At 40.1% G+C, this 23,764-nt stretch overlaps 1 protein-coding gene across 14 annotated transcripts in view; it reads right to left on the bottom strand.

Annotated features, from left to right (window-relative positions):
- The window catches only part of PLCL2 (phospholipase C like 2), a 148,970-nt gene that overhangs the window by 17,800 nt on the left and 107,406 nt on the right, over positions 1 to 23,764 (bottom strand). For all 14 annotated transcript variants that reach the window (XM_083467878.1, XM_083467873.1, XM_083467874.1 and 11 more), the window contains 2 exons: positions 4,295 to 6,781; positions 594 to 797 (listed from right to left, as the gene is read on the bottom strand). In XM_083467878.1, coding sequence (XP_083324004.1) covers positions 594 to 797; positions 4,295 to 6,781 — 2,691 coding nt within the window. The remainder of the gene's footprint in view (positions 1 to 593; positions 798 to 4,294; positions 6,782 to 23,764) is intronic.

Here is a 23,764-nt window from a genome sequence, read left to right as displayed (position 1 = left end):
CCATGGAAAGAGTGGGAGTAAAAGTTAAGGTTTATAAGACTCAAATAAATTGGAGGAATAAGATGTTATCATCACTATACATATATATGTCTTATATTTATGTAATTTTTCTTTCTTATTATCCTGTGTGTAACACAGTATGTGTTGATGATTTGATAAAACAGAAAAGCAAATAAAAATATATATTTTAAAAAAGCTTGTAAAAAAGTTTCTAAAAATTGAACTGAACCAGGTATTGAAACTAATGTAATTCACATTTTTGTAATAAAACTAAACCCTTAAAACAACACCATTTTCTTTCCCCCCTCAGACTAAAAACAAGGCTACAGCTTGGTCATATATATAAAATTGCACAGCAGTAACACACACACATGAGCATAGCATCAGATACACATCAAACAAATGTTCTTTTTGGTAACAATGACTTGCACAGGCCACAGTTCATGTGTTATTATCTCTACAGTTTCATACGAAAACATTGTTATACCCTCTGCATTCATGCAAATGATCTTCCATCCACGTGATTTGGAAGGTTAGACTAATATTTTGAAAGTAATATATTGTCTAAAATATGTTTAATAAAGGCTACTCACTGTTTCATATGCTGTTACAATTTTTTTCAAAACTTCTGGAATGATTCCTTGCAATTCCATAACGGGATACTGTTCGCTGAGATTCATCACAACCAAGGGTGTGTTATCAGATCTCACCAAGCGTGTAGATACTGCCAGAATGCATTGCATGAGGTTTGCTACAGGAGAGAGGCCACACAGCTCTTTGAATAAAACCACTGCATTCTGTTGAAAAGGAAGGAAGAAGTTATATTTCACTTATACACAATTTGAATCTCAGTTATCTTTAGTTTAATATATTTCAGCCTCATTGTACAATCCTAATAGCTACCAAAATAAAACACCCCATATCTGTAGCCATGTTCTGCAGAAACATCAACTTTTTTGAAGTAATTAAGGTACCAACAAGGCTTGCAGTAGTTATCCAGAATTAAAATTAAGAAGATATGCTTTAGAATGCTTCTACATTCTAAAGTAATCCCACTTTTCAGCTGCAGTTGACAGTACTGTAATCATTTCTTCTCCCTGCAGAGAAACAGTTGAAATTCCAGCTCATGCTCTTGACTTGAAAAACTTTCAGTCATCAATATTGTCATGCAAACTTTTTCTCTCTAGGAGTTAAGTGATCATGGGTCATTTTACATTACTCTTCAGATATACCGTATTTTTTGCACCATAACACTCACTTTTTTCCTCCTAAAAAGTAAGGGGAAATGTCTGTGCGTGTTATGGAGGGAATGCCTACGGGTGGCATGCCTACGGATTTTCCTCCTCTAAAAGCTATGTGCGTGTTATGGTCGGGTGCGTGTTATAGAGCGAAAAATACGGTATATTTTTCCAGTGCTGTATTATGATGTCTACGATGCAGGTCAACATCTGTTGATCCTGCCCAATGTTAGTGTATCTGTTTCAATTCACTTTAGTCTTTGATTCATCCTTTAACAAGGTAAAACGAATCACAGGCAGGAAGTATTATCCTAGAATAATTTAACATTAAATAAAATACCTAATATTAGTACTTGCTTAGTACCAAACTATGAGAACAGCAACCTACTTGACACAACAGTGCATGAAACAACATAGAAATGCTGAGGATATGGAAGGTCTTGCCTCAGCAACAATTTAATATGGGGACTTGTAAACAAGTCCCTTCTCTGACTTGTCCCCTTCTCCGACACTAGTTTATGCATGCCTTTACATCTCTTGATGACTGCAGAATCAAGTGATGGCTTGCATATATGAATGAGCCATTTTAGATCACACACCATAAACACAATGCTTTTTGATGCCCTTAGCTCATACAATCAGCTGCAAGCCAACAAACACAACTATTTTCTGCAAAACAGTTATGCTGAACCCCAGGCTTGCAAGCCTCATCCAAGCCACCAAGCCTTTTCTGGTAGCCTAGAAGTGCCACTGAACAAAGTTCCTCTCCTCTTATTTATCCACTAACACTTAGCAGATCAGAGCACTGGAAACCTGAGCAGTGGAGTATCAAAATAAGGCAGCAGCTTTCTGTTCTGACCTATATTCACCACAATCAACAGCGTATCCATTCTGCTGCAGTCTGGCTTCTGCAAAGTACTACGTTATTATCTTGCTGCCCGCAATTTAACATAACTTGCATAACTATTTATGTATCTTAACATCCCTTTCAGTGTAAAGGAAATGTCAAAACAATGCAGAAAGGTCATTAATTACTTACTGTTCATAGAACTAAACAAGAACAACATTGAACAAAGACCAGTCACATTTGTTTACCATTCCTGACCACACATGAACATGCCAACTGCAGCAATTTCTGATTTCTTTTCTGTTTTTGTCTGAACTCTCTGACACCCCTAGCTGGGAGTGCTTGGGAAACATCAGAGCAGAGCAGAGTACTCCCTCTGGTTTCCAGAGACCGCCAATCTGTTCGGTGGCAGTGGATAGAAAGGAAAGGCACTTCATTCAACGCTCATGAGGAAGGGACACCAGGGAGGAAGACTGCCTTCTCTCTGGCAGAGCGGTGGGGGAAGTTTCCCTCCCCACTTCCCCCTCCCTGCTAGAACACTACAGCTACAGAGGGAGCATTTTTTTCTTCCCATCCTTCACATGGCACTAAAAAGGAAGAAGTCCACCTCAGGATGCTGCAGTATACCATTGCTCCATCAAGTCGAATGCTGGGCTCCTTGGCACACTTGAACCTCTTTCCTATCTGCCATGGGTAAAAAGGTGTTGTGAAGAAGGAATGAGGGCTTTCTGCAAGCCATGTGTGGGGTGAGATGGCATATGCTGTGTGTGTACTGTGCGTATATGTGCCATGAAAAAGGGGCAAAGGTGGGGTTGGAGCATCAGAACCCACTAGTGCGTTGACCATAGGCGCCATTGGGATGTAGCCCTCAGATTAGTCAGCATGTAATGCAGCCCTGAGATTAAAATTCTACTCCGGAACAGATTTTAATGAGAGTCAGTGTGGTGTAATAGTTAAGTGTTGAACTAGGACTGGGGAGACCCGGGTTCAAATCTGACTCAGCCATGAAGTTCACTGGGGGACCTTGGACTAGGTCTCTCTCTCTCTCTCTCTTTCTGTCTCTCTCTCTCTGCCTAATTTACCTGCCTAATTTACCTCACATAGTTGCTGAGAGGATAAAATGGGGAAGAGGGAGAAGTGCCATGCCACCTCAAGCTCCTTGGAGGACAAGTGAGGTAGTTTGTGATTATAAGTTGTTTCAAACCGGTTTTTTAAAAAAAATATTGTTGGACTGTTTTATCGTTGTAACTTGCCCTGGGACCTTAGGGTGAAGGGCAGATCTATAATACTACTAAAAATAAAAATACAGTGATACCTCGGAAGTCGAATGAAATCCATTCTGAAAGTCCATTAGACTTCCAAAACGTTCGGAAATCAAAGCACGGCTTCCGATTGGCTGCTGGAAGCTCCTGCAGCCAATCGGAACCTACTAAGCCACGTCGGACATCCGGGTTCCAAAGAACGTTTGCAAACCGGAACACTCACTTCCGGGTTTGCAACGTTTAGGAGCCAAAATGTTCGACTTGCAAGGCGTTTGGGATCCAAGGAACAACTGTAAATAAATAAAACCAGTTAGCCAACCTTGCTATAAAACATATCCATAATCAGTCATCCTTCAGAACAACAGTCAGATAACAGAAATTACCTTACAGCACAAAAACTGAATCCAGTTAGGGTGGCATCCGTGCCCGAGTATCTTACAGCCATCACTTGAGGGCACTGATAACTCTAATCCTTACTTTTAACTGTCTGCAAAGTCACTGAACCTCTGAGCACATTTACTATGCTTAACTATGTCACATTATTTATTATGGAAACATATAATTACACCAGTACAGTGGTGCCCCGCAAGACGAATGCCTCGCAAGACGGAAAACCCGCTAGACGAAAGGGTTTTCCGTTTTGGAGGTGCTTCGCAAAACGAATTTCCTATGGGCTTGCTTCGCAAGACGACAATGCCTTGCGAGTTCCTGCGGGGTTTTTTCCTCCCCCCCCCTTTTTCTAAGCCGCTAAGCCGCTTATCAGCTGATCCGATCAGCAGATAAGCCGCTAATAGCGCTAATCCGTCAATGGGCTTGCTTCGCAAGACAAAAAAACCGCTAGACGAAGAGAATCACAGAGCGGATTCTTTTCGTCTTGCGAGGCACCACTGTATATCTGTATGTAAAATGCTAATCTCATATAAATGGTAGTGAATAAAAGACGGTACCTGCATGTTTTCCCTCAAATCTGTGGCATCCCGTATGGGCTGGAGAGCATTCTTGAATACTTCGTCAATGGTTTTAATCCATAAAGTCCTCATACAGGCATATTCTCTGGATTTCTTGCTCTTCCTGACAGACAGGCCCCGTTTATGTGGCTTTCCACCACCCCTTCTATTAGTTATAGCAACGTGGACAAATAAGAAAGCATGTGCCAGAGCTTCTCCTGTTAAAGACTGAAGGGGGACATGGCGATAACCTGTCTGTAAACACTCAAAGGGAATTGTGTACTGCCCAATAAATTCATCCCCAATATAATCATCGTCCAGCACTACAAAGCGCACCATGGCGAGTTCAGGCAGATTAATCTGAAATTCAAAACTCTCATCAAAAATTGGGTTGTCACCATTCTGGTGCACAGTTTTTGTCCTTTGCTCTGCACAGTCTGCAGGGATCCCATGGATTTCTACATAGACATAAGGGTCTACAACATCACCTTTGGCACCTGACCCTTTTGGTTTAGGAAAGTTCTGTCCGCTAATAATCTTAACATGAAGGAGCTGAGGTGAAACTCCAGGCACAGAGTCCTTCGTATTTGCACTGAAGTAAGAGACTTCTTCCCGCATGATAGCAGGTCGAAGAACATAGCCACAGTTACCGTTTTGTCGAAACCAACCAATGTTGAGGTCCATCATTAATCCAGGTGTCTGAAAGTTCATTGCTACTATCTGACAGCCACACTTCCAAAAATCCTGTGGGTTCATATTACTAGAATCAATCCTCATAGGGCTAGGGAAAACCCTGGCGAGAAAACGTTTGTTGTAATTCACAAAGTCTCCAGGGTTTTCATTGGCATATTTGGTAGCAAGCACTTCATTGAAGGAGCAAACTTCCCAGTATTTCTGAAGCTGAAATGAAACCTGAAAATCTTTAAATTGAACCGACTTACACATGCTTACCAGTTCTGAAAGCTCTTTGCAGAGCTGAAACCGTTTTACTGTGATAATATTCTGTTGTTCCACACCCTCTTTTCCCATTCTCTGGGACATTTCTACGCCTTCGTCTTCATCTGTAACATCTCCCTCTAGCCCAGAACAATTAGGAGACAGCTTCTTGGCTTTAATTAGTATTTTCCCTCTAAGAGATTCAGGAGAAGGCAGATAAGATTCCTCTGTGTTTGGAGACTGCGTGTGGACCTTGTCTCCCAATATTTTCTTTATATGCTGAACCATCACCTTCTGCTGCTTGAGACAACAATGGTTTTCTAAGCACAAAATAAGAGGGTATTCCGAAGCAACGAATGCATATTTGTTTATAATGTCGATTACACTGCGGAAGACTATCTGCGAGGTCATGGTGTGCCCTGTGTAAATTACTGGTTCATTGTCAGGACCATCCCACACATCCAACTCGACACATCGACACCCCATTTTCAAAGCACGAATGTATCCTGTGATATCAGATGGGCCTCGGAACTGATCCTCTATCAAGTACGTGTTATGAGATGAGTTTATGAAATAATGAGATAGAGGGTGGTTCATGCCCTGGCACACTTTTTTGTGCTCTGGGTCAAATATATGGCATTCTGGAGAAGTAAGATAATTTGTAAAACCGTCTATGGAAAGCCAGCCCTTTTCCTGGCCCTCTTTAGATGGCTCATATTTGTGAATAATATCCAGGCTTATCTCTTCGGTGACATGTGCAATACCCTGTTCTGCTTCTAAAAACATCATAAGGTCCTTTGTGTCCAGGAATTCTTTATTGCTAGAAAATTGAACTAACAAAAAGTAGATCTCAGGGCGAGTGCAAAGCTCATGAAAGACTTCAATAAATTCTTCCTTTGTGATTTCTGTACCAGGTTTGTCTTTTGTTCTGTGTAGCTCTTTGAACTTCAATTCAATTTTACTAGTTTTTAAACCAGGATTTAAATTTTTTATAAACTGTACAGCTCTGCACATGGATATGCGCCCCAAATTATCAATATCTGTTTCTTTAAACATTTGTGAAACCCATGAAGTCCGCATTTTATCTTGGCTACTTTCTAGCATATCTAATGTGTGTTTTCCATACGATATCAGGTATCTCAGTCCAGTGACCCAAATATTTGCAACATCTGCAGAATTTGCAACGAGATCTAGAGACTCATAATTATCTCCATAAATAATAGAAAATGCGCAGTCTTCCGAAATCTGTTCCGAAATTCCATTGCTACGAAAAATGTCTGTATTTTTCCCTGTTCTCACTTCTTTGATTGATTTAACATCAATCTTTGCTTTCTCAGAATCCTTCTTTGAAGGCTCCCAACGTAGAGACTGCATGTCCGCATCTAAAAGGAAGTACCGGTGGTAAATTCTAGAGTTGGAGCGAACCTTTCTTAGTTCTGAGCCTTCAACCATGGCGTTAATACAGTCACTTGCACTGCTGATCTTCTTTTCAGTTGGCATGCTGCTAAATGACACCGTCTTTTTCCGTTCTCTTTTTTGCTTCGTACCATCCTGAAAAGTAGAGGAAGGGAAAGTTGGTAAGGTACTTGCCACATGTTACAAAAACAAAATATTCTTAAAAGATCTGTTGAGGACTAACATGTATGTCCACCAGTACTGACATCTATGCAGAATGAATTAAAAGCTACACTAAAAGGTAACAGATATACAATTTACCCTTATGCTGTTGTGTCCAACTGAGCTCAGTACGACTTATTACCAAGTAAGTGTACAAGGGATTGCATCCTTAGGTGTCAATGGTGTTTTGTGGCCACTTTTTCTGCATTTTTGCAACAGCCCTACAAGATACAGGGGTACCTCAGGTTACATATGCTTCAGGTTACATACGCTTCAGGTTACAGACTCTGCTAACCCAGAAATAGTGCTTCAGGTTAAGAACTTTGCTTCAGGATAAGAACAGAAATTGTGCTCCGGCGGCGCGGCAGCAGCAGGAGGCCCCATTAGCTAAAGTGGTGCTTCAGGCTAAGAACAGTTTCAGGTTAAGAATGGACCTATGGAACAAATTAAGTACTTAACCCGAGGTACCACTGTAGTATATATTATTGCCTCTCTCTTTTTTACACTCACAGGCAGGAGACTTGCTGAAGACCATCAAACCAACCAAACTATGCCTCAACAGTACACATCCAAGGATTACTGTACATTCTCTATAAACATCTAATGTGTTTGTGGGCATAGCTATATTTTAATATCTGTTGATATTCTAGGCCACAATTGTTAACATATTAATACAAATGCCCAGAATTTTATTACAAGTCCTGGACAGAAGAGAAGCATATACTTTGTGTGTGGGTTGGGTACTGATTCCTCTGCAACGTGAGACAGAAGAATGGGCCCCATGACAGGGGGAGAGAGCAAAGGATATGAGATGCTGAACCAAGGAGCAAACAGTGGAGTGATGTGAAGCCTAGCAATGTCTTCCTAGCAACTAACCAAGGAGAAAGGAACCTGTGGCTACTGTTCCCATGGCCTCAAACACTCCCTTAGCCACTATTGTCTGCTAAGGAATAAAGGGGTGCTTTAAATTGAGATCCTGCTCCTGAGCATGAACATGGAAATGGGTACAGCTTGAAAAACTGCCTAGAAAAGGTAGAATTCTAGCTTTGTTTACACTATAGCAGGTATAGTGGGAGGCTAAGTTACACATTGCAGGGCTGCTGAACAGGGCTGAAAAAAGCAGTAGTTTTAAGTCAGAATTCAAATGTCCTGCTGGCAAAAGACCCAGTGCAGAATCTAGGAGCATTAGCTTCTGCCAACTTCAACTGAAGATGCATAACAAAACTTGGCTGCACAGTGAAACTGACAAAAGTGGGGTGGGGGGTGAGCATAAACTGCTTTTGGAATGGTTTCTTAATGGGCCACGCAAGTCTGGCTTGTCCTAGTCTTTGCATATTTAGTGTTTGGGATCAAATGGCCATCAACAATTAGTATCTACATGTCACCTTGCCTATTAGAAATGGACTAAGGTTGGCCTATTTATTGAAAAAAAAATCAGGAAAGGCCTATAACTTAAAATGTCATTTTATTCTTCATGAAATCTTCTTCATAATTCTTTCCCCACTTTTCTTATTAACACACAGCAGTTGCAGCAAGCTTGGAGACTGAGAGGAAGACTAGTGAAAGAAGGGGTGTTTATGCATTCCTCTTCGTGCTGTTTTTCTTTGGTGGTGGGAAGGATGAAAAGATACCTAGTCCTCGAGGCTGCATACCTTTTTGAAGGAATGAGGGGATATATACTTATACTGCCCATTGCAACACCTATCCACATATGATGGGAGCAGTGGGAGTGTGGGTGGAGAGAAAGGAGGATTTGGAAGTGGCAAGGAAGATTGGGAAAAGAACCAGAACCGTATCCCACCCCCCATACATGTCTGTACACCCCTACATATCAGATTTGATGGGTCTTAGTAACTTCACAAAGTTACTCAAAATTAAAGCAACAGTATTGATATCTACACAAGTATTTCTGCAGCGAAATCAAGGACACAAAGCTGATAGGAAGCAGAGCTCAACAGTAAAACTCTGGTGAGGGGGTTATGTTCCAGGGATCACGCCTAAAGCCAAAACTGTATATGGTCAAAACACATTGGGTACAATGGAAGGTGGGATTGCCAAAGTCTTTTTTTCCTGGATGTCTGCCCCCACTTTAATTTTTTCCATTTTTTTTTTTGGCCAAGTTCATTGAATGTGCATAAGTTGTGGGCTTACTGTAATGCTATTTGAGCACAGTGGATGTGAATCACCAGGTTAAATTTCTGAAATTATCAAAATAATAAAGCAGAGCAAAGTTCTGATAAAATGCTCATTCTAAAGCAAAACCTGTCACACTGATGGTCATAACATCTAACATACAAGGGCCTGTTTACACGTTTATAGCTGCTACATAAAATTCACTTTAATTATCTCTCCACATGGCAACTGTTACATGAGAAGAGAACACTTAACGATGGCAATAGATGTGAGGAACTAGTGTTCAGTAGACATGCTGTAAGGTTGCAAGGAAATGGAAGGTGGCTAACCACCAAACATGCAAGGAAAAACTAATAGCATACAGAAATTGAAAGGCTAATGCCTCCATCTATAGAGCCCCATGTATTCTCCAGAGTGTTCACCCAGCTTTGATATTCACATGTGATTGCAGCTCTGAGCCTTTGCCATTTCTATGTACAAATAAATATATGCATATATAGTCATCTACTTCCATAACTGAAATTAATGAAGCCAATGATGGCATTCATGTTTATGGTACATCTTGCAACTGATGTTTCTACATACAAGAGAAATTTCAAGAATTTGGGGTGGAGAGCACACCTCTTCACCCCAAATTTACACACTATCTTAAATTTACAACCTAATTTTCAAACTGCATTTTAACAGGCATCAGATAATTCATTCAAAATTTTATTTTTATTTTTTCTTTATATGCTGCTTCCCAGTGCAAAGCTCTGTCAAAGAATTTTAATAATTACATTAAAACTGTAAAACATTTTTAAAAATACAAATAAATCAGTCCCGTTTATGAAACACAACGGCATCAGTTTAATGAGTTGTTTTACTAAAACATCTCTGTGGCTACAATCCTAAGTATTTTTGAAAGTATATTCTTTTGACATCTGTCCAGGGATATGAGAGAAACAACCAGGCAAAGGATACAATATGAGTCACAACAGTATAGCTTCAAATGGCTTTTCATTACAAAACAAGAGAACCAAGTTGTAGTTCTTCCATAAATCTGAGAACACCATAACAAATCTAAAGTTGCTGATGAAGGCCCGTTGTCTGCAAAATTCATAACGCAGTAAAATATTTTCTAATATATGGTAGTACTTCCTGGTGTCTGGATTCTAGAGAATATTTCAGCTGTGCTTAGAATCATAGAATTGTAGAGCTGGAAGGGACCTAAAGGGTCATCTGGTCCAACCCCTGCAATGCAGTAAGATATCATTTGTAGAATATATCACTAGTGTACATTAATCATTTAGCCTGATGGATTTCTATCACTGCAAATCAGGAAGAAACAAAGCTAGGTGGAAGCCAATGACTCACCACTCTGCTCTACAAATGAAACTGTATCTCAAACATAATTCTCGCTCAGGAGAATTAATTACCTCATCAAATGAAGAGATTTAACTTGATCAATCGATTGATCATTATTAATGCATGTAATAACTATTCACAAAATCACTCACAGCCCTGACATCACTAGTGAAGAGGCTCATCTGTTCCCCTTACCATAGTATTTTAATGCTTCTTCCCCTCACACTTAAAAAATAATAATTCTTAACATGTACACAAACTCCTATATCATTCAAACACAATAAAACCCAGACAGTTCTCTTCTAAACTGTCCAACACTAACAGAGCTACCTCATCTCCCTTACAGTAATACCATGTTACTTCATAGGTAGTTTGCTGCTTTGCAAAATGTTATTTAACTTTGAAAGCTCTACAGTCACCCACTCCAGTGATGTCCTCTGACTGATTTACTCATTTCAAGCAGGGGGGAAAACAGTATAGCTATTCCCAAGTGTAGTACCTCTCCCCTTACACAGAGACAATGATTGCTTTTGGTTCTGGATTGGTGCTACTGTGAATACAGTGGTACCTCAGGTTACAGACTCCGCTAACCCAGAAATAGTACCTCGGGTTAAGAACTTTAATTTCAGGATGAGAACAGAAATCGCGTGGTGGCGGCGGGGGGCCCCATTAGCTAAAGTGGCACCTCAGGTTAAGAAGAGTTTCAGGTTAAGAACGGACCTCTGGAACGAATTAAGTTCTTAACCCAAGGTACCACTGTATAGCCCTTTTTAAAAGGTGTGCCTTTATGGGTGCTTAGAAGGACCCTTTGTATAACCACATACACGAATATCCAGCAACATTTAAAAATAAATAAATACTGCATCACTGCACTATAGCAGGATGTAATTTCAGCAGGTTTAGTCTAATACTTAAGACAGAAAAAAACAAATAGCAGCTATTATAGTTTATTTTAACAGCTACACCGATTACTCCCTAATCTGTGTATGGACACCATGGCAAGATCACGAGCAAATCTTCACTCGGTGTTCTCTGTCTATTCAATTTCCTGGTTAATCTCCCTGATTTGGCCATTTATTCCTGCCCATGGTGAAAGGAGTCCACAATCCAGAGGCTACTCTACAATTTCACAAACAGGGAAAAGCCACTTTTTCACTAAACCAAGCCACTCGCTTTCATCCTTTAATTCACTGGGATCCACAGAATGTTCGCTACGCCAGCGTGGTGTAGTGGTTAAGAGCAGTGGACTCATAATCTGGTGAACTGGGTTTGATTCCCTGCTCCTCCACATGCAGCTGCTGGGTGACCTTGGGCTAGTTACACTTCTCTGAAGTCTCTCAGCCTCACTCACCTCACAGAGTGTTTGTTGTGGGGGAGGAAGGGAAAAGGAGATTGTTAGCCGCTTTGAGACTCCTTAGGGTAGTGATAAAGCGGGATATCAAATCCAAACTCTTCTTCTTCTTCTTCTTCACTATTCTGATTGTTGGCAACAATCTCGATTAGTACCAAACTGAGACAGCTACAACGTACTGATACTGCATGAAACAAAATGGCCGTGCCGAGAAAATGAAAGTTCTGGCACTGGCAGCTACTTAATGTGGGAACCACGATAAAGAGTCCAGTGGGCTATAATTAACATAGACAGCAAATTCACAAAGCACAGGGAGCACAAAATAGTTTTGTTTGTTGTCTATACTTGGTCAGCATAACATCCCAGCAATGCCAAAATAATGACATGGCTTCCAATGTTGCACTCAAGCAACTAAGCCCATATGCTTTCCACTAAAGCCCAGAAAAATGTGCAAAACACCCAAACAGAACTGATTTCATATGTTAACAATTAAGGCTAAATATGGTGGGCAATTTGCTTCTCACACTTCTGTTGTACAATCTGAAACGAACCTTAAAATTATACCAATCAGACCAGATGTTTGAGCCAGTCACTTTGCATGCAATAAAGCTTTGAGAAAGGAACAAAAACTACTTTGAGATTCATCAGGTAGTAGTTTACAATGACATTTTGTGTACAGTGGTACCTCACAAGATGAATGTCTCGCAAGACGAAAAACTCGCTAGACGAAAGGGTTTTGCGTTTTTTGAGCTGCTTCGCAAGACAAATTTCCCTATGGGCTTGCTTCGCAAGACGAAAACGTCTTGCAAGTTTGTTTCCTTTTTCTTAACACCATTAATACAGTTGTGACTTGACTTCGAGGAGCAGCTCATAGAACACAGTGTGGTAGCCTTTTTTGAGGTTTTTGAAGACTTTGGTGATTTTTGAAGCTTTTCCAAAACTTTCCCGACACCATGCTTCGCAAGACAAAAAATTCGCTAGACGAAAAAACTCGTGGAACGAATTAATTTCGTCTTGCGAGGCACCACTGTATATGGTTTAAGCCCACACTCTTATTTGTATGAATAAATCTATAGCAGTGTGAATGAAGTGCCACTCTGAGCTTGGGCTCCATAAATTGGCCTCTTGGCAAAAAAGCAAAACACATCTATCAGGTTTTATTTATTTATTCTTTGGACTGAAGCTGTCACCCTTTCTTAAGTTTGGGAACAGATTATTAAGTATTGTTTTTTTAAAAGTGAACTCTTCAAAACAAGAATATTCTTTTTAGTAAAGAATACTATAAAATCCTGTTTGGCAGCAACAATTGCCTACACTTTATTTATCACTGGAACAAATGGCCCTGCAGAGATGGAAAATTCAGAGATAATTCAAATGACAACATGCCAGAAATACTGCAGAATTATTAGCTAAGGTGTTCTACTACACCCTCAAAGCTCAGAGGTGCCTTGTAATAATGACAAAAGTTTATTAAATTTACAGGATACGTCACAGGCAATAGATGGGATTCAAACAGCTGGTCAAGCTTATGCAAATAGCTAGCACAACTAACCAAGTGGATTTTTATGGTACTTTTACCCTTCTGAACAGCTGGACTCATGTGATTAGCACAAACGTCTACTGCAACTGCCAACTCCTCATTTCCTGTATGGTATACTGAAGACTAAATCCTCATAGGATCCTTGTACATGTTTATGGCATTCAGCTCTGCCTCCTTCAGTACAAAGCCTATTCAGTTTCTTGCTGCTTATGAGGTTACTCTGGTAAAGGATTTGGCTCAGTTCACCATGTTACGTGGATAATTACACATTTGTTTCACCGTATTCCCCTTCTGAACCTCAGCTCCGTATCAAGGCAATCCTTCTGTGGCGGTTTTGTGGGGCAAATGACCACCACATAATTGAATCACTTTCAAAGTTCAATAAATCTCAAGGTTAGCTTTCGAATCAAATTCCACCTTGTTTATGTTTTGCAGTTACTTCAGTTAAGCGGCAGCTCTGCCCCACTAAATGATGCTTACACAGCAGCACAAACCATTGTTTATAGCTAAAATTGCTCCTTAAGATCAGACTGCTTGGCTTAGCCTCAGACACAAATGCATTACAAGGGAAGAAATGGAACATAAAACCCTAAATGCTGCAAATGGAAATACATTAATTTCTTATGGTCACTAAACAGAACATGAAAAGAAATTATGACCTGGTGTCCTTCTATTCTTTTTTAAAGTCTCAAGTGGGAAGTACAATATGTGCCTGTGATTTGTTAACAGCAAGCCAGCCAGTCCAGATGTCTATAAATAATTAAATTACACAGACAGTTCTGCATTGACATGCAAACATTTTCCTTGCCTAAAGGGATGGAGAGACTATGCTAAAAATGACCCTCTTTATAGTCAAAAGTTGTTGATAAGTTGTTACTACTTAAAGGGTTTCAAATCTTCCAACACAAATCTGGAAAATCTGTTGGTTTGCATTTATTTTTTTTATTTTCATTTTATTTTTGAAGGGAAAATACGGCACTTTATATTTCAACAGAAGGTGCACTATTAATGCAGATCTCCCATTTCCAGAATTCTTTGTTTCTTTTAATATAAAGGGGGAGGTATCTAGTTCAGATATAAAGAATGCAATCTAATGCACACTTACTTGGGTGTAAGACTTTTAGAATTCAGTGGAACTTATTTCAGAGTGATCTTGAATAGAGTTGCACTGTGAACAGCTCTCCAAATGGATAGTGGGGCTGCCATTTTTTCAGCCAGAAAACGAACAGTGATTAATTGAACACAACATTTGAATGTTTGAGATTAGACTGTTATTGCAGCCAGGGCTGAACAACTGAGATTATTGTTGCAGTTAACTTCAATAGGCTAATTGTGACTCACGCTGTTATATGCCCTGTTTAAACTCAAAATTACCCACATTTTAGGTCAAGTCTCAGAACATGGTACTAAAAAGTTCCTTGGCACCTTTGGAAGGGCTCAGAGATCCAACTTGAATTTCATACTCTTTGGTGGGGGGGGGGGACGACAGAATTTGGGAAACATCCTTACCAGAGATCATGGAAAGTTCCTGGAAGTCAGTAGACAAAACTGGGCTTCAAGGCATATAGTTAAAAGCAGGGTATAACTTCCTTAAATTAATATATGTGCAAATAAACTGACCTGGTATAAGACAGTTTTCTATGTTTCCTAAACCTCTGTAATGTTATACAGCTGCACAGCCCAAAGAAAGGATGGTGTGGATGTTGATGACTTCACTGGCAACTAAGGGCATGATCCAACCAGTATTGCTTCTGCACAGAGCCATTCATTTTCAGTAAAACTCACACAAGGCTCATACACTACACATGAGATGAAAGGAGGGCTCCCGACTCATGGTTGAAAAATTAACTGTTGAAGAAAGCTGTTTATGAAGATAAACAGATCCTACATTATGCTGTCAGCTTTAGATAAACAGAATGGACTCCTCTAATTCCAGACATACTGGTGTGAAGCCATTTAATCATATAAAAGAAAATGACAATATTTTTAAGCAGTTGCCTTACTGGTACATGTGTGGAATGTTTACTAATTTTCTTTCTAGATAGCTGGCCATACAGCGTCTCCTTATGTTCACTTATAAAAAGTAAAGTTCATATATATAATTGGAGGCCTTTGATTTAAACTTCTGCATTTGCATTCTGCTCACCTGGAAGTTTCTTTAAATGAGATAGCTCCAATGAACTTGAGATACTGGAAATAACTTTAGTGCAGAAGGTGTGTGAACTCGTAGCTAGATTATCAGACTTGGGCAAGGGCATTTAAAGCACATGACTTCCCCCAAAGAATTCCAAAAATCCCCTCACAGAGCTACTATACTCAGCACCCCATAAACAAACCACACATCAACACCTAGGTTCACATTCCCACTCAGTTACTGGGTGACCTTGGACCAGTTATCTGTTCTCCCTACCCTGTGGGGATGTTGTGATGATAAAATTGGGGGGGAGGGGAGATAGAGAAATAGAAGTACACATTACCTTGAGTTTTCACAGGAACGGCAGGATAAAAATGTAAAATAAATGAACACACATGATAAAGGCACAATTCTGTGTTTCAAGGCTGAATAATAAGCTTGGTCATCAGTTTTAAGGAGGCCCAGGAAAGATGCAAAATAAAACACAGTGTGATATATGGATTCAAGATTGAGAGTTCACATTGAAAACATAACATAGTTCAAACACATGCTTGATCCATGCATCTGTTTTCAAACGGGGCAAGGAGAAAAAATAAAAACATAGCGTGATGTAATATCTATTTTGGAGCTCAAGATATTGGAGATACAGTTTTGCACGTTTGCTACACAGTTCTATACTTCGTGTTTACACCTGGCGCTCAAGCCCAGAAGTGCGTAAGGTGTTTACTGGCCATAAGCACCATGTTGCCTTGAAAAATCAAGGTGAATACGACCATTTAAAAATGATAAATGATACTGTGATGATAACATGGTTATAAATTATTTTGCCTTTATAAATCCTCATTAATACATCCACATTGCCTGAGAAACATAATAAAAGCACTTCTACGACCCCCGTACATCAAGGCAAAAACATAAACAGCTTCAGGTGACCCACCCTTTCAATATTAGGGCTGTGCTGCAGGGGACAAATATTTTTCTACAGAAAAGCTTTCATTTATTCTGTGCCATCCTCTCGCACACCCTACCACTCAAACTGTATTTATGGCAGCTATAAGAGGGCTTGCATACTGTATTTATCTTTTAATCTAATTTTAAAATGAGATGCACAGACTTTCAGTTGCATGAATTATTTTGTTATAAAAGTTTCCTTAATTTCATGGGTTTAACGAGCAACTGAAGAATATTGTTTTATTTCTAGATCGGCTTTAAGCCTCTGGAAAATTTTGCTGATAGTCTCAACATATTCTCTCTCTTCTCTGCAATTCTCAGCTTTTGAAGGTAATGTTATGATTCGGCAAAATCATCAGACAGCCTAAGCAAAACATTCCACTAGAATAATAAAGTACGACACAGCATGGCTCAAAATGGTGATTGTTGAAAGACTGAGGCATGCCCTAATGCTGAATGACTCATATTACATTTAAACAGCAATGCAATCGATTGTGCAAGTGCTATCAATGCAACATGTGTACAGGTGTACTTCACATGAGCAGGGCAAAAATAATTTCAAATAGGAATGCGAGGGTCTATTTGGTGCAGAGATGAACCACTGGGATAAGTTTCATAAACATTTTTGCGCCCCTCTGTGGAGAACTGGGGGGGGGGGGGGGCTCAGTTATTCATTACAACACCTGACCCTTCCGTCCCCTTTGGCAACAAACTATGCAATAAAGGGGTCTTCACTTTTTTGGTAGGGTAATTGCATACAGGGCTGAACTTGTAATCTACCATCAATGTTTTTCTGTGGTGCCTCTAGAATAGCTGGTGTTATATAATTTTTTGTATGAGCATATTGTGGTATTTATTACATTTCAACACCATGTTTACTGCAAATAACTCGAAGCAGTAGAAACGGTTCCCCTCTCCCTTCCCCTATTTTTTCTATGCACAGCAACCCTATGCAATACAGTGAGGCTGAAAGTGTGTGACTCTCCCAGCATCACCCACAGAGAATCTAATGGCAGAGAGGGATCTGAAGCTGGGTCTTCCTTGGTCATCGTCCAAAAGTTTAACCACAGCACCCATGGGCCATTCGGAACAGCAGCACCTCATATCAGCTGCATGTAAGGGATTTCTATGAGGAAAGGGAAAGGTAAAGGGACCCTTGACCATTAGGTCCAGTCATGGCAGACTCTGGGGTTGCGGAACTCATCTAGCTTTATTGGCCGAGGGAGCCAGTGTACAGGTTCCAGGTCATGTGGCCAGCATGACTAAGCCACTTCTGGCGAACCAGAGCAGCACACAGAAACGCCGTTTACCTTCCCGCCAGAGCGGTACCTATTTATCTACTTGCACTTTGACATGCTTTCGAACTGCTGGGTTGTCAGGAGCAGGGACCGAGCAATGGGAGCTCACCCCGTCGTGGGGATTCGAACCGCCAACCTTCTGATCGGCAAATCCTAGGCTCTGTGGTTTAACCCACAGTGCCACCCGCGTCCCTATGGGGAAAGAGTGGGCCCTTATTATTAAATCTGAGAAAATATTTTCCCCTCTTGCCCAATGTTTTCTGTAACTGTAGTAAGCTAAAACTTATTTCCTCTTATTCCAATGCAGCCTGAAGTCATGGGAAAACTTTACAATCCAAATTAACATCACATTGGAAAAAAAACTCTAGGAATACGGGCGGGGAAGAGGAGAAAGGTCAAATGATTCAGTTTGGGGTTTTTTAAAGTAGAAAGTGTTGGATATATTCCATTAAAAGCAGTTTGTTTTACTCTGCTTTAATAACTCAAACATTGTAAAGGGATAATCCTGTTTGAGAAGATAACCATGTCAGAGAAAAGCTCTCCCATCAGCTTCAGAGAGTTTCATACCACAAAAATAACATTATGAATGGCAACAAATCACATAATGGCCAGCTTGGCTAATATCAGCTATCAGCTTTCCAGTGATGTTTCAATATCCTTCTAGGGTTAATAGAATCTGCAGCCAAAGAACTGAGTACTTCCTGAAATCAGTCTGTGGAGTTTAGTGTCCTGACCATCACTACTGTACTTGAGTCCTCTTTGTATCCTCAGTGCTGCAAAGACAGGAGAACCCACAATAGGCAGAATTCCCCTGACCAGGGTCTATGAACCTCATTTCTGTCCCCACCACAATACACAGACCCTCAATGCAAAATTGATTCATATTTATCTCTCTAGCTTCAATTCCTTGTCCCCTCAATCCCTTTCCTTAAGCCACCTATCCTTTCTTCCGCTCCCCATCTTAGTTCATTCTCTACTCTGTACCCAGCCAAACTGACACATTTCCCTTCTCTTACGGAAGCTGGATACCACATTATTTAGTTCTCTGAGCAACTGAACATTCTGTGCCACCATACCAGCTTAGGCGTACGTACAGTTCAGTACAGTACAGTACAGATTTAATTAACATATCTTCCTCCTCAATTAGTGTGCTATTCTTCGACCCCAGGGCTCAATGATGTCTTAAAAAATTAAGCAATGCTGCATGCATTACTAATAGCACAGGGAGATAAGACAGCAGATTAAAAGCAAGCAAGGTATGTACAAAAGAACATTGTATAGAATTGCACTTTAAAAACAAACCTATGATCTAGGTGGGTGAGACATTGGTCTACCTAGACCATTATTAATCTGCACTGATTGGCAACAGCCAAACAGGTTTTAGTCCCATCTGGTGGTGCCAGGGATTGGAACCTGGGACACCTTGCGTAGCCACTGAGCTATGACCTTCTTTCAAGGCCCCTTGTTACTTGCATCTTCTAAGATGGGAAAAGCTAGAACAATAACAGGCTTTTCTCATTTAGAAAACAAACAAGTTAACTCTGCTAGGGTTTCTAAGAGAGGATAGATAATTCTCTACAATTCACCCATCTCATTTGGCTCTCCCATCTTCATTTGCAATTGTACCAATGCATGGAACTATGCACAGCTGTTTATATGGAAAAAATGGTCTCTGGAGGCCAGTAATTGCTGTATGTGTAGATGTTACGTTCACCAGCTTAATCAAAGGCATCTGATTAGCAGCTCAGAATAGGAGCCGAGTATTATAGGAAGCCCTTGGATATATTATTCTCTTGAAAATTTTATTTTGTCTTAAATTAGAACAATTTAGAAGTAAAAGGGAAATACTTGAGTGAGATGTAAATGAGGTATCACAGTCCATGTTGCTATTTGAATAGGACAATCATTATGCAAGCAAGAAAACAGAGGAGTCAAGCTATGTTTTCCTAAAGGGAAAAAGTAGCATTAAAAACTATAGTTGCAGCTTTAAAAATCATGGATATACCAACCAATAAGCTGCTACTGCACCACTTTGAAATAAATGTTAAAGAAATATATCTTTCACTAATGTTATTAGTCTTGGAAGGCTTAATAATAAACAGATAATGGGTAAAACTGGCTCAATATCTCCATTCACTGTACTTCATTCTGCATTAATGCTGAAACATTTTCATTATACTGCTGGTAGAATTATTAATTCTTCCTTGAGACAAATTAATACAATTGATCAAAGTGTCTTGGAAAATTAAACACCGGGTTTTCTTTTGCATTTTATGACAACCGGCTTTAAAGCAGAAAAACCCTGTAAATGTGACATCTTTTTCTCTCTCCCTTTGCTAGATCGAGTTGAAAGACATTACATTAAAACATCAATTTGTACACTTTCCCTCCGTATCTTGCAATTTCCTGCTAACATGTGTCATAATGTTACTTCAAATTTTTCTTCCCTGTTGCAGCTTTACATTTAGGTTTTAATTGCGGCACAACTGGTGGATTTCTGTCCCTCTGGGAACCGGTTTATTTGAAAAGTAGCACATAAAATAAATGCAGCTCTCGCCCTAAAATATATATATATCCGCAAATAACAGGAGGCACGGAGCTAAGCCCTGATCAAATATTTTCCCTTAACATTTAGCTGCACAAACTGGCTGGAGCCTTCCAGACTTTGTACGCTTGGTTCAAAGTTGGGTACAAGGATTAGTCTGCACTAGCAACAGTAAAACTGCATAAGCAAAAGACCTTTTTAAAAATTCATGAAAGCACAACTGAAGAGACAAGCCACTTTCTGTATGGCCAGAATTCAAAGCTCTGCAGCTGGGATCCAAAGAACTGTGTTATCTCTAATGCTAGTCCTTCCCCTTCGCAGCAATACCTTATAGCACACCACTTCCGAAATTGAAATTTTGGAAATTGGAAATGGAATTCAACAAGGTTTTTTTGGGGGGGGGCACTGGATGTACCTAAATTTGAGAGCACGTCAAATGTAAATCTTGGGATTCTAGCCTGTGGAATTTAGCTCCATAACAAACGTTTTGGGACCGAGGGGGAAGAAGCATTCTAAAAGCATTTTATAAATGGAATTGGAACCAGCTGTTTAAAGGGAGTAGAATAAGTAAAAAAAAGGGGGGGTCAAATGGGCTGGTGCAAACCCCTTGCATTTGTCTAACAGGCTCTTTAGATCTTAGTCTATGTAACTGTGGTGCAAGGCTAAAATAAAATATACTAGTTTCATAACCAAATCTAGCAACAGTTCATGGTAAGTTCCCCGGAGGCTACCAGCGTAGCTGCAAAAGGAGAAGAAAAACTAGCACCCTCACTGGAGGATGTTGTGAGGTGGTGGTGAAAGCTTGAGAGTTGCTAATTCAACACTGTGCAGATCTGGTTTGTTTGAGTGGCTAGAAGCAACATCAGGGCCCACCCTAGACACTGCTAGTAGCCACTAAGCAATCACATGCTTAGGGGATTTAAAAAATAATAATCCTTTTGTGCAATGTAAGTTCGAAATATGCTGTATTGAAATATGGTGTGTTTGGGAGAATTCCAAATAAATTTCATTGAAATAATTATTATCGAAACATGCAGCGAGTCTTTTGTATATATATACAGTGGTACCTCGGGTTACATACGCTTCAGGTTACATACGCTTCAGGTTACATACATTTCAGGTTACATACGCTTCAGGTTACAGACTCCGCTAACCCAGAAATAGTGCTTCAGGTTAAGAACTTTGCTTCAGGATGAGAACAGAAATCATGCGGCGGCGGCACGGCGGAAGCAGGAGACCCCATTAGCTAAAGTGGTGCTTCAGGTTAAGAACAGTTTCAGGTTAAGTACAGACCTCCGGAACGAATTAAGTACTTAATCCGAGGTACCACTGTATGTATATTTATTAAGAAGATGAACCTTGCGACTAATTCAGAGGCTGGTTTTGGGGTGGAGGAATTTGTTTAAAAGATGAAAGATCACTCTACCCTCCTGTGGCTTCCAGCAACTGGTATTCAGAACCATTACTGCCTCCAACTGTGGAACCATTACTGCCTCCATGAAATTGTCTACAACTCTTAGAAAGCCATCTAGGTTGGCGGCCATCACCGCCTCCTGTGGGATTGAGTTCCATAGTTTAACTATGTGCTGTGTAAGAAGACCTTCCTTTTATCTGTCCAGAATCTTCCAACATCTTCTGAAGTGCCCTGCACTTGCTCTTTACTGGCCCTAAATTCATCCATGAGGATCTATGGACATTTCTCCTTGTAGCAGCCCAAATGTCTATTACGGAAGGATGGAAGATGTTCTCAGACTTTACCCTTGAGGGCCAGTATAGGTGCAATAGTATTGTCTGAGAAACTCATTTGCACCATCCAGCTTGCCACAACTTGATTCCCTATTTTCCTATGCCTCCATAGGGAAACTTCCCATCTTCGCAGATAACCTTCTGGAAGACTCTATTCAGTGACGAGCTCAAACTGCTGCATTATCCTCCTCTTGATCTCCCTCCCTTCCTCTTCCCTTAACTTTACTTTAAGTTATTTTTAAACTGTGCATTTATCCATGTTCGTTAGTTCTCTCCTCTATTCTCTTTAGTTTCTTTGAGATTTACCCGTTGTTACATTATGACTGAATTTGAATTCGACTCACAATATTTTAAACCACAAACAACTTACACCTAAGAGTTACCACCTCCTGCTATACTACGCTGCTCATCCCCTAGGGAGAGGCCCTTCTCGTGTCTGATCTGGGGTGCAAGCACAACTTGTCCCAAGAATCTTGGATGCACCATTCCATGCTGGTTGACAAAAACCAATTTTAACTGTGCAAGAAACTTCACACTAGTAAAAATGTGATGTTCTGTGTAGAGGCTGTGTTTTATCTGCAAACCATGCCTTTGCGGTGCTGTATGTTTCTGTGAATATACAGATTATATCTATGGGGTTTCTTTTTCAGGCAGCCCTACCAGATCTTTACTAACCCATGCATTAAGCAGTTAATGCAGTCTCTGATCAGACTTCATCTAATACATATTAAATGCGTCTGTAAAAGGTTTGTTTAAAAAGCTCCCAGAACAATTAGAGGACTGGAACATCTGCTTTATCAGAGGAAGAGTTAAGAAGATCTGTCTGCTTAAGTTTATCTAAGACAAAGATTAAAAAGTGATCCCAAATGTGAGTAGGGATTCCTGCTGCCAGAAATTGCAGAGATGGGTGGGTGCTGGTAACCATTGTGCTGAAGTAGAATCAATTGGCTTGTTCAGATTTGGTTCTGAGCAACAATACCCACATCTGTACAGAATAGGTTTCTGCCTGTAGGCAGCTCCTTAAACCCACTACCTTTATAGGTGTAATAGAAACCAGTAGATGGAAGATGGTGTGTTGTGTTTGTGTTTGTGTGTGTATTCACTTTTCTTCAACTCCAAATACCCATTAGAAAATAATCACAAGAATTAATCATGTGATATGATAAACAACATCCCTTATAAAAATAGAGAGTTTAGTTTACACTGGAATTACAGGGGAATAAATGCCAAAGAGCTACAGACCAGATTATCATACTGATAGATTTGTAAAGCCATGAATCTATAAAGGCTGCTATACACAAATGTACTTGATGCTAGGAAGTGGTATACAAGCCATTTACTGTATATAATTGATGAGAACAGTGCTGCAGATGTTAAATTATCCCCAGGTAATTTACTTTGTGCTTCTGGGATAGTCCTTTGCCAACCATCTGGTACATTTTAAATAATGGCACAAAATATCAGACACTACTTGTACAGATGACTTTGTGCTCCAATCCTTTTGTTCTATTGCGGACAATTTTTCTGTTTATACTTTGTCATAATAATGGTGTTAAGTCCTATAGAACTGAAGAACAAAACGTGGGCTATGAGGAGAGCCAAGCATGTGAGATTCTAGGGTGGCAGAAACACACTTGGCACAAAACTGAAATTAAAAAATGGAAACGAGCTGGTTTTTAAAAGGTGGGAGCAAAGCAGATTCCCCACTATTCCATATGCTCCTTTCTCACTGCCAGCCTGCCCTCTACTTTATCATTTCCAGGCAGCCAAAAGGAACATATTATCTTATGCTAGAAGCCAGGGGAGAAAAAGTCAACAGGCCCTGGAGCAGAGCAACCCAAATTTCATACCAAGTGGGCCGGAAGAATACTC

Source organism: Podarcis liolepis, assembly GCF_965112155.1.
Source record: "Podarcis liolepis genome assembly, chromosome: 12".
NCBI lineage: Eukaryota > Metazoa > Chordata > Lepidosauria > Squamata > Lacertidae > Podarcis > Podarcis liolepis.
The sequence above is the reverse complement of the archived record's forward strand: the minus strand, read 5'-3'. Positions and strand labels throughout refer to the sequence as shown.